The 12,299-nt window shown below is 48.4% G+C and overlaps 1 protein-coding gene across 1 annotated transcript in view; it reads left to right on the forward strand.

Moving 5' to 3' along the window:
• Window positions 1-12,299, forward strand: part of LOC102253994 — a 44,472-nt gene that overhangs the window by 4,247 nt on the left and 27,926 nt on the right. The window contains exons 2-3 of the mRNA XM_014540584.1: window positions 517-634; window positions 3,108-3,159. Coding sequence (XP_014396070.1) covers window positions 517-634; window positions 3,108-3,159 — 170 coding nt within the window. The remainder of the gene's footprint in view (window positions 1-516; window positions 635-3,107; window positions 3,160-12,299) is intronic.

Genomic DNA, 12,299 nt, shown 5'->3' on the forward strand with positions numbered 1-12,299 from the left:
CTCCCCGAGGCCATGGCCTCGCTGCTGTTTCTCCTCAGTGACCGGCACGCCCGTGACCACGTGGCTTCCTTCTCACACGCCTTTCGCTGCGCTGTCCGGTTGCGGATACTGCGACCTGGTGCAGGTGCGGACAGGACAGTCACCCATGAGCAGACGGTACACCTCGGGCGTCACCAGATGCGGGACACGACAGTCCACGTGCTTTCTCTTCCTTGTGGTTTTCTTAATTACACTTTTCCCAGTTCACCTTCTTATAAAAAGAATTGGAGGATTAAATGAGAAAATGGCTTTGAAAGTACCTGGTTAACCTGGGCCCTGAAACACATGTAATATTTTTATATGATTTCAATTAAAGTGCAAACATTTTACATGTTAAAGAAAAAACATTAATCGTCATTTTAAAGTAAGATAATTATAGGAGATTTAAAACTTGTGTCTTGTTGTTTTAAACTGAATTCTTTCATCAGTTTCTTCTTTGTGTAACGTAAGTGACATCTGTCCATCTGGGACCCGTAGGACGTGGGAGGCATCTGACGGGATGAGAGCCCTCCAGCTCCTCACCTGCCCCCAGGCTTCGTCTGAAGGTCACCTGACCATCACCACCCAGAGCGCCAGCTTTCACACGTGGAGCCAGGTGGGTCGGGGGCATGGACCAGCTTGTCCAGACCAAGAAAAGGGAGAGAAAGCGCTCAAGACTGGTTTTTTTTTTTATTCAGATTTACGTCCAAGTCTGTCGCTTTCCCAGAAATACCATTTCTATGAGCCAACAGCCTACGCACGGCTCTTCAGGTGACCCTAAGCCCAGCGAGGAGGCCCCCCAGCCTCCGGCAGTCTCCTTCCTGGGTTTCCCCTTCCACCTTCGCTGATGTAGTCCCACAGGAGCTTGGCCCAAAGACGGACAGCTTTGTTTTCTCTGCCATGATAATAAACACACAGTTATGAAATATCGTAAACGTGCATATAAAAACATCCAAGAAAGCCAACCACAACAGTGGCCCAGCCAAGCTCAGCAGATCAGCCACGACCCTGAGAATCCAAGTGGAGAACTCGGTCCCCAGAGGCAGGTTTAAGCAATGCTTAAACAAACACGCAAACCTTAAAAAAAAACTTTATGCACAAAATTCAATTGCAATTTTGTGTTTTTTATTTTGAAATAATTTTAGACTTACAGATAATTTGCAAAAATAATACATAGATTTCCCACACACCTTTCACCCTTGCTCTAATGTTACTCTTATGTAATCATACTATAATTTTCAAAACTGCTCATTAAACCACAACTTTATTTGGATTTCACATCTCTCCATCGATGTCCTCAATACGCGTTCTGATGCCACAATTAAATCCCAGGCCCAGGATCTAGGAGAGGGTCCCTGTGCACTTAGCTGTGTCTTCTTGGTCTTGCCCACAGCTGACGGCTCTCAGTCTAGTGCATGTCATGTGAGACCCCCTGGATGGTGCTGGCAGGTACTTTGCACAATGTCCCTCAATATCTCATAGGGATGACATCACACTGACCATTTGGCTAAAGTGCCATCTACTGGGTTCTCCATCCTCAGGTCACTACTTTTTCCTGTGTAATGAATAATCGTCTTGCAGAGATACTCTGATGCTACATATAGATCCTTTGACCATGAATTTTGCATCCACAGTGGATCTTGCCACCAAGAACTATTACTGTAGGGTTTGAATAAAAGTTTTATATTTTCCTGATTCTTTTTACATTTACTCTCTGTACTTCTGTGAGGAAGAGCTGCCTTCTCCCCACTTATTTATTTATTCAACTAGAGGCCTGGTGCACAAAAGTTTGTGCACTTGGCGGGGGGAGGTGTCCCTCAGTCTGGCCTGTGCCCTCTCGCAGTCCGGGACCCCTCGGGAGATGTCCAACTGACAGCTTAGGCCCACTCACCATGGGGAGTGGGCCTAAGCTGCAGTCAGACATCCTTAGCGCTTCCGAGAAGGTGGGAGAGGCTCCCGCCACTGCCACTGCGCTCGCAGCCATCAGCCCCACTTGTGGCTGAATGGAGCTCCCCCTATGGGAGTACACTGACCACCAGGGGGCAGCTCCTACGTTGAGCGTCTGCCCCGTGGTGGTCAGTGCATGTCATAGGGACCCGTCCCACCATTAGGGTCAATTTGCATATTACCCTTTTATTATATAGGATTATTTATATCAGGGTTAACTCATGTATGTTTATGTTATCTATATATATAAAAGCCTAAGTGACCGAACGACCGAATGACCGGTTGACCAGTTGCCATGGTGCGCACTGACCACCAGGGGGCATATGCTCAATGCAGGAGCTGCCCTCTGGTGGTCAGTGTGCTCCCACAGTGGGAGTGCTGCTCAGCTGACCGACAGGTGCCAGACACAGGGCTCACGGCTGGCTGCTGCAGCCCGGAGACTGCGGCAGAGTGGTAGCGAGCCTACCAAGCAGCGGCGGCAGGTGCAGCGGGGCCGGGGTGAGCAGGAGTGGCAGGCAGCATTGGACTGCCAGTTTTGGTCTAATCCCCGTAGGCTACACCGAGGGACCCCACCAGTGCACAAATCTGTGCACCATGCCTCTAGTTTTATTATAAAATAGAATTTTTATTATTTATTTTGTTGACCAAATGATTTCAGCTCTGGGCATTGGGAGCTCTCTCAGGTGGGCCCCTTTCCACGTCTCCACACCCTTTGTGAGCACTTCCCTGGTTTCTGGCAACACATGTTCTCCAAGGCGCCCTGGTTCCTTCTTACTGACATTTAGATGGTATCTCAATATCTCAGTGGTATTTAGGAACCAGATTGGGGGCTGGGTGAGCTCACAGCCTCTGGGGTGCTGTTGCTTCTGGGCTCTCCCAGTGGCTGGAGCAGAAATGTATTTGTCGGCTCACCCATGCGCACACTTCCTGCATCTGCCTACCTTTGTACTTATTTTTGAAACCATGAGTTCACATTGCTGCCACTCTAATTGCTTTCTCTGATCATGGGAATCATGGACTTCCTTCTCTGAGGTGTGTTTTCTGTTTGTTCAACCCCAGTTGAACTCCAGTCTGGGTTTTTCTTCTTGTTCTATGTCACTTTTATGTTCTTTGATACTGTTTAAAATAATGTTTTTTTGCAGGGTGGCTCTCCAAAGACTGGCAGTCAGTTTTGTGGAAAACTGCTCTTTGGAGGTGAGTGCTAACATCCCAGCCCCTCAGCTGTTTGTTTGAGCTGTAGAGGCACAGACGCTGCGCGAGTGGCCAGGTTTCAGACAGCTGCCCAGTCCAGCTCCAGAGCATCCGAGTCAGACCCAGCCCACCTTCTCCTGCTGGCACCAGACATGTCTGTGGTGCAGCGTGCACTGTGATCTGTGGTGCTTTTTGTTCGTGCTGCCTGGATGGCCCACGAGTCATGTCACCTCTGCAGCTTCACATTCGCACGGCACTGGAGGGGGAAATGCCAGGGAGAGAGTGCCAGGAGGGCCCAGTGTTCTCGGGTCCTAAGGAGAGAAATGTGTTTTGTGAAGACGGTTTCAGATCTGCAGGACCCTGTGGGGCTTATCCAGGGTCTGCTGGCCCCAAGGGGTCCCTTTCAACTCCATGGCTCCCACGTTGTGCTGGTTGCCATCAAGCCCTCCAGCAGCTGTCACGTGACCTTCCCTGGTTGTGTGGACGTGACCCTCTTGTTGTGGGGGTGCTCTTGTCCAGGGGTTTTCGGAGGCCTCCAGTGGTGGCCACAGCAGTGGTGTCGGGGGTAAGGCGGGATGAATGTAAGGTTGCATGAAAACACTCAGACGCTTGGTTTTTGGTTTTTGGTTTCCCCCCAAGGTTTACTAGTTTTCCTGAATAAATGCTTTTCAGCTTGTTGTGTACCTTTGGTTAGTGTTTAGAGTTCAGAAATGGTTAATGGCTATTTCCACAGTTTTTACAAGCTTTTTACATTGTTTTTTGGAGAGAGAATTGCTGAGCTCCTTACTTTGCCTTTCTGTTACTCACTAGCCATCACAATATTTTTCCTTTCCTTGCCCTAAAATAGATATTTCACTGAAGGCTGACTGTGAGTTAAGAGTCTGGAAATTCTTAAGTCATCATGTTTGCTTTTCAAAACAATTCCTTTGCCACTTGTATTTATTCAACTTGGGAAACAGGTTGTGGGGCTGGGAGAAAACGCTGACTCGTATTCATCCCAGTTAAATGGGATCATGTTAGACTTGCTTTGCTCTAGTTTGTGAAGACATTTAGATACCGATCTGTCATTTTACATATTTGCAATCCCTGAAAAATTTGCTTAATCTGAGAATAGCATCATGAAAACCTTTATAGTGAAACTCAACATGCTAATGACAATTTTGAGTAGGAATAGGCCCAGAAAGGCCAATCTTCATTCTAATTTTCCACAACATTAACCTGTAACGTCACATATCTCAGATTGTGTGTTTTACAAGACCCCCAATTTAGCTTCAGTGAAATTAAAGCAATGATTTTTTTGTTTGTTTGTTTTGGTTTTTTTTAAATGGTTGTTTTTTTGTTTGTATATTTTTATTATTGATTTTTTTTACAGAGAGAAAGGGACAGGGATAGAGAGTTAGAAACATCGATGAGAGAGAAACATCGATCAGCTGTCTCCTGCACACTCCCTACTGGGTATGTGCCTGCAACCAAGGTACATGCCCTTGACTGGAATCAAACCTGGGACCCTTCAGTTCGCAGGCCGACGCTCTATCCACTGAGCCAAACCGGTTAGGGCAGTGGTCGGCAAACTTCGGCTCGGCAAACTGTGGCTCGCGAGCCACATGTGGCTCTTCCACAAAATACCGACTTCTGCGCATGGGCCATGAAGTTTCAATCGCACTGTACGTGCGTGCCCTCACGTGGTATTTTGTGGTATTTTGTGGAAGAGCCACACTCAAGGGGCCAAAGAGCCGCATGTGGCTCGCGAGCCGCAGTTTGCCGACCACGGTGTTAGGGCAGCAATGATGTTTTATTGATCGTACATAGAATTGTTTGATTAGTAGCTTAGAGAGAATCGAACCCAACTCAGAGCTGACTGTCAGATCGATTATGGAATTCATTTCATGGAGTCTCTCTAAATAATTCTACTCGGGGACAGGTTCAGGGGGTGAGCCGTGACGAGCTGTCACTGCCCATTGCTCCCCTGACGGCAAGTCCCATGGGGCCCCTTAGAGGTCAGGAGATGCATGCCTGTGGGGGAAGGAGAGGGGGCAGGGAGGGGCCGGAGCAGGGTGGGTCCTCCTAGGAGAGAGAGCTCCTGCTGGGACCTGGAGGGTAGTGAGGGTGAGGGCTTTAAAGGCTGGGAGTTGGCAAGGTCTTAGGGAAGATCTCAATAGATAGTCATCATCTTTCCAGGTGTGCTTTTCAGGGTCACGGTCCCCACTGATGGGTCAGCACCAGGACAGGGCTTGTTAATCTTTGGAGCTGGTTCTGGTCACCAGCCTGGTTTTGCTGCTTCTCTGGGCCTGGACCTGAAAGAGAACTGGGGCCTAGATGTTATCTCCAGAGAGGAAAGGTCCAAACCGCATGACCAACAATGTGCCAGAGGAGGAAAGGCCACCTTGGGGGCGAGGCCCGGCACCTGCTTTGCCCGTTGCTAGGCACCTGGTGACCTTATGCACCTGCTGTAAACTGCTGGGCCAGTTTGTTCGGCTCTGTCTCAGTTTCCCCGTCCCATCTGCCAAGACATTTTCCCAGCTTCTTACTGTCCTGCCTCATAGTGACTCCTCTTTCTGGGTCAAACATTGTTCCAGGCATTGCCCGGGCAACACATCCAACCTAAGAAGTGGATATTATTGTTTTTCTTTTCACTAGAAGAGAATTGAAGCTCAGAATCACACGTCTAAGCTCTGAAACCCGTGCCTGGGAAAGGGGCTTGCAGATCCTTCACCAGATATGCCGTTTCCAAACGCGCAGTAAACTCAGGGCCTGAGGGCAGGTTTCTCTCCGAGCCGGAGCCCTCTGCCCAGACAGCGTTTGGGCCACTATATTGCAGTAGAAATACATGAGGCCTTTGTCAGATCAAAATGCCAAAATAGAAGGTGTGTCTGTTTTCCTGTCACACCGCATTCAGAATCCATGACTCAGGACTGGCATGGGGCACAGCCCCAGGCAGCTGAGCTCCCAGACCAGGGAGGGTTTGTTTTGCTGCAGCTGGCAGCCTGGCTGACCAGGGCCTGTAGGAATGCAACACCCCAAAAAAGGACCCTTGCATTTTGGAGAATTTTGTTTACATGACACTAAGCCCCAAATGACCTTAAATTCTAAATAAAAGTTCCATGGGCAATTTGTATGAGAAGCCTGTTTTTAAAGGAAAATAAATTATATGACAGTTTCATTATATGTATTACAAACTAGACTAGTGAACATTTTAGTCAACATTTAAAAATACTTAATTAGGACCTTTCAGTACATGAAGCTTACATAACAAAATCTAGCAGGAATCTATAAAATCTAAACACACGTCCAAGAGAAAGGGTGGTGCCCCGTGAATGTGCAGGCCTGGCTTTCAGGGCTCAGCTGTGGGACGTGACTAGTCTCTCCACGTGTCTCCAGTTTCCTCCACGAAGTCTCTGCTCACGGGAACTTCCACGGCTCGCTGGGCGGTCTGCGTCCTCTGGCACTTGGCGAGTGGCATCTGCTTAGCATAAGGTGACAATAAAGACAAGGTCATGACACGCACTCAGCACCAGTCCCAGGGCTGCGCAGTGTTAGCCCGGCGCTGCACCCATGCCACCCAGGCAGGTCCTGATTCCGGCGCAATGGCACCCCCTCTCGTCCGGAACAAGAGCAATTCGGCCGCAGTGGCACCCCCAGCCACCCACGTGGGGACTGAGACAGCGGTGTTTATTAGAGGGGGTCACTGCGCTTTCTGTAGTGGGGGTGCCTGTCCTTTGGGTAGAGTTTCCAGGTGGCGCGAATGGGAACACGTGTGAGCCTCACGGGCTGTGTGAACGGAGGTGCGGATGTCTGTCTGCACAAGCATCAGGCCCTCCATCTTTTCGGAAGACAGTTTGGCTCTCGTTGCTCTGAGGTCGCAGTAAAAGGCTCCAGTAGCGAGGCTGTGACGCAGGTGTGTCCTTTGGTGTCAGCGTGTCTTCCACCTCCACACGGATATTTATAAATTGCTGGGGCAGGATGTGCTGGGAAGGACTCTCTGGCACTGTCTCCATCCACGGTGCATGTCCTCCGTGCAGGTGGTGCCCTTGTCCCAGAGGCTTGAGAAAGGAAGAGAGAGTCGGGTCTGACGAGTACAGAGGTGCCCTGGTTCCAATGGAGTCGACCTGGGTTAGAAGCATAGCCCAGGCTCCAAGTACCATGTTTGTCCTTTGCCTGGATGGCTTGTGTGTGTGTGTGCACCAGCTCATGTGTGCGCACATATATGTGCACATGAGCACACACATTTGTGAACATGGGTGTGTGCATGCACCTGCACACACGTGTGTACATTACTTGTGTACACATGATGCTTGTGTGTCCACATTGTGTGCATGCACACATATTTCTGCATGTGTGTGCATGCATGTGTGTGTGGCACATTTGCTTATTTTAGTCTCCAGAAATCTGACAAGAGTCTTGCCTACATTTTTTATGAGAGCATAAATTCATTTTAATTTCTTGTCATGGATATTTTGTGCAGCTATCTGGGTCATTCCTTCCGAGTGAGGGTTTAATTGCTTCACATCTGGGATATTTCAAGTTTATCCTTCTTGGAATCCGTGTCGTGAATGTTTGTCCCCGGGTCAGTTGAAGAGCCGGCTGTCAACATGACGTTCTCTGGTTACACGGGTTCATGGCCACATGTTCCTGTGCGTAAGGCTTCCTCTCACCCACTGCCTCTGGCTCATGCTGCCCTAAGGTTTCATCTTGGCCCACATTTTATTGGTAACGGAAGTCAGGGCATGGAGTCAGTCACCCTGAATTCCAGAACCTTCTCCGCTAATCATGTGCACATTAAAGCTGTGTTCAGCAGGTAGCTTCATTTACTTGGTCTTGGATTTCACAACAGTTAAAAATCAGCTTGTTTTCTAAAATTTAAAACCCAGATCTTGCTACTATTGTACATTTATAAGACCCTCTACTTTTTGCTACTTCCTTGGTTGCTGGCCTAGATATTGGAATAATTCTCTCCTTTCTATTTTTAAAAAATTATGTTGAATATATGTAATGGCTGGTATTTGACCATTTTTACCTATGCAAATGGCAATTGATATGGTTTATCCTACTCATTAAAAATACATCAAAGTAAGACCTTGGCATGGCTGAAACCCTAAACAGTATTATTAGATGAACAATAAGCAATAAAAATGCTTTTTGTGTCTCATTTTGTTAGAGGGTAGTTTATCAAAAACTATCATATCTGCTGGTTTACTTTCATCTCTTCTCCCTGGAGCAGGTTCCCTTAAACATCTGGCGATGCCTCATTTTCAGTTCACTGTTAGGTGCCACCTAACAAAGGTGAGCAGGGCTGTGTTATTTGTGAGGCTTGTTTAGGGCAGTGGTTGGCAAACTGCGGCTCCCGAGACACATGCGGCTCTTTGGCCCCTTGAGTGTGGCTCTTCCACAAAATACCGACTTCTGCGCATGGGCCACGAAGTTTCAATCGCACTGTACATGCGCGCCCGCACGTGGTATTTTGTGGAAGAGCCACACTAAAGGGGCCAAAGAGCCGCATGTGGCTTGCGAGCCGCAGTTTGCCGACCACTGGTTTAGGGGCTTTCTTGGGGCCATTTGATGGGAGTCAGTCAGTGTGCTGAAGATTTCCCCGATATTAGAAGGCGGTGTCTTTGTTCCAGTCGATTTCCTTTCTCTCCTCCCCTCTCCTCTCTGGAAGGCCCAGGCTTGGTTGCTGCAGGGAGAGTTGAGGTGGGGAGTGAGGCTGATCCACGATGCGCTGTTGGTTCTCCAGGTACCTTGCTACCGCGTGTGCCCCAGGAGGCTCCACACTGGCTTCCTTATCTGTTGTGTTAGTTTCAGGTCACCTTTCACCTCCCGCTGGTCGCTGTCCCTGGTGACAGTCATACAAGCAAACCCCTTTCTCCCTAATGACCTATGATGTTATCTTTTCATGTAGTTATTGGTCATCTGTGGATCTTTTTTTAAAAATATATTTTATTGGTTTTTTACAGAGAGGAAGGGAGAGGGACAGAGAGTTAGAAACATCGATGAGAGAGAAACATCGATCAGCTGCCTCCTGCACACCTCCTACTGGGGATGTGCCCACAACCAAGGTACATGCCCTTGACCAGAATCGAACCTGGGACCTTTCGATCTGCAGGCTGACGCTCTATCCACCGAGCCAAACCAGTTAGGGCCATCTGTGGATCTTTGTACATCTTTGGTGAGGTATCTGTTCAGATCTTCTGCCCATTTTGAATTGGGTTGTTTTCTTACCATCATTTTAAGAGTTCTTTGTATATTTTGGATACAAATTCTTTATCACATGTTCTGCAAATATTTTCTCCCAGTCTGTGGCTTGCCCTTTTATTTTTTAAATAGTATTTCCAGAATAGAAGTGTTTAATTGTAATTTTAGATTTAAATAAATCATAAAATCTTTACGTTTGGAAAATATCCCAGTGTTAGAGCCCTGAACTATGAAAACTGAATTATAATTCTAAAGTGCTTGGGTTTTCATTCAGAAAAACATATTCTCTGGGTACTAAGAATGAGACATTTCATTTGGAGTCTTTATGTAGCAGGCGGTGTGATATTAGCATAATAGACACCATTGCAAATATCATGTGGCCTTTTCTTTTGTCTCAAAACCAAGATCAACCATGTGTAACTGGAACTTCATCCAGTACCTGCTGGGGTTTGTCAGCTTAAAACCCAAGGCAGGTCCAGAGGGAGGGGACGCACAGTGGAGGCAGCCTCTGTCCAATCTCATTATCAGGAGGTTCTGTCTGTGAGGCGACTTGTGTTCCCTCCAACGTGCTCCCATGTGTGTGTCTTTATGTAACACACAGGGAGCCACAGATAAGTGTCCACACGCCTTTCCTACGTGACTTCATGCCAAGCCTTTGCACAGCCACGTGCCCTGCAGGAAGGTCATTATTTTGTGCTTCTGAAAAGTCAAATACTCACTTGTATTATCAAGCATCCATTCCAGGCGGGAAAGTGTTGAAATCAGATTCAAACTAAAAGTTTGGTGTGTTGATGTGCAGCTGTTTTAGAGTTGGGCTGTAGTATTCAACACCACCAGTGACAGGTGAGGATCATACACTGACAATGAATAATCGGTGTTTGTAAAATGGAAAACGAAAGGAAAATGTCATCATCGCTTCTGGACACTCCAGTAAACAGGACTCCCAGGCAGCAAGGCCTGGGAGGGAACAGTCACTTCCAAATTTCCTCTGCACTTATCATGAGGGAAAAGTTCCGTATCCTCACACAAATCAGGATTTGATTACTACTCAGACTCGCCAAAGGCCCACACAGCATGGAGAGCAGCCAGAGCATGAAGTGGGAAAAGCAGATTGATTTATTGTCTGGGGAATCTCTTCTGACCGGGATGGGTTCCCATCCTTGTGAGGCAGTAAACTATATACTGTGGCTGCTTTAATGCAAACAAGTTATTTATTTCTGTATTGCAGTTTGGTGATTTTTAGAGTATGGATTCCATTGGCTCTGGGCAAAAGGAAAGGGCTCAGTGGAAGAGGAGAGAGAAATGACAAAAACGGTGTGAAAGTGCTGACAAGCGAGACCCATCCCGGTGCTGTGAGCAGCAGGGCCTGGGGCTGAGCCTGTGCAAAGCAGGAGGACCAGCAGCTCCCAAATCCCAGGGGTGGAGAGCCTGACCCCCAACTCCTGGCATGGCCTCAGGGTGGCTGGGAAAGGTGTAAGGAAGAAGCTGCTTACAAAGGAGGGAGCAAGGTTAGGGGCAGGGCCACACTCAGGTCAGGAGGGAGGCGGGGGAGGCAGACAGGCAGGGAGCGTAGTCCTTCCTACAGCCAGCCCGTGGAAGCCAGAGCTGGGTGCCCTCTCTTGGCTTCCGGCTTCCTGCTTGGGCCTCCCCAGGTCACTCCCTGGGAATCAAGGATGATCACATAGTCTGGGGGCACAGTGTGTGTGTGTGTGTGTGTGTGTGTGTGTGTGTGTGTGTGTGTGTGTGTTTGTGTTTGTGTGTGGTGGGGGAGAGGGGCGGCCGCCAGGCAGGTGCGGGGATATTCACACACCTCCTCCTAAAGGAGGCTCCCTGCTGGCCCGGCGGGGCGCAGTGTCCTGGTCCCACCAGCAGAGGGCGCCCTGCTGGCCAGTCCCTTACGCAGATTGTTACCATAACAAACACATCTGTGGGCTCCCAGCAGCCTTCAGCCTTCTAGTTTACAACCCTTGATCAGTCTGGTTCAAATTCCCCCCACTTCCCAAAACCAAAGTTCTGAATGAAGGCAAATATGTTGGGTCACCCCTCTTGGCATAGGCCAGGCTGATCCCACCTCCTCGTCATCACCCTGGAGAGTGTTCTGGTGGAGATGCTGCATGTGGTCAAAGTGTGGCTCAGTCCTCCCCCATGGGGCCCTCATGGACCAGGCAGCTCCCGGTATGTTAGCCGCCTCAGCATAAACGTCATCGATTCCTACATTACCACCCACTGTTTCACATTCCAAGTTCCTCTGTCCCTTCCAGCTCTTTGAGGCTCCATGGAGCACACCGTGCCCCATGTTGTCTGTGTCCCCGACCCAGACAGACTCTGGAGTCAGACACTCTGGAAAGGCGTCCCCACGCCACGTTCCCACAGCTGCTACCAGCCTCCAGGGAGCTTGCCAGCCCTCAGAGCTTAATGGAATAAGTACACTTCTGTCTTAGTGTTGTTGTGAAAGGCATACAGGTAATGAGGTGAAAGCACCTAGCACATGACTTGACACATTAAATTTTCAGTGAATGGTAGCTATTGGTATAGGTGAAGAAATGAATGAAAGATTTAATAATTCCACCAAATCAAGATTATGAGGACCTTTTACAGGCAAGATTGAAATTTAAGTATCACTGATAATATAGTATCAAGATTTCTTTTTTTGAAAGTAGGTTTTTATTGACTTCAGAGAGCGGAAGGGAGAGGGAAAGAGAGAGAGAAACATCCATGAGAAATATCAGTCGGCTGCCTCCTGCGTGCTTCCTGCTGGGGAACCTGCAACCTGGCACCTGCCCTGACGGGGAATGGCATCCTGACTTCCTGGTTCATGGGACAATGCTCAACCACTGAGCCACGGGCCGGGCTCAAGATTTCTTTTGAAATTTTTGTTACAAAATAACGTTTTGAACATGGGAACCTACAGACAGAAAGACAGACACACACACACACACACACACACACACACA

The sequence above is a fragment of the Myotis brandtii genome, unplaced genomic scaffold (assembly GCF_000412655.1).
Source record: "Myotis brandtii unplaced genomic scaffold, ASM41265v1 scaffold247, whole genome shotgun sequence".
NCBI classification, from domain to species: Eukaryota; Metazoa; Chordata; class Mammalia; order Chiroptera; family Vespertilionidae; genus Myotis; species Myotis brandtii.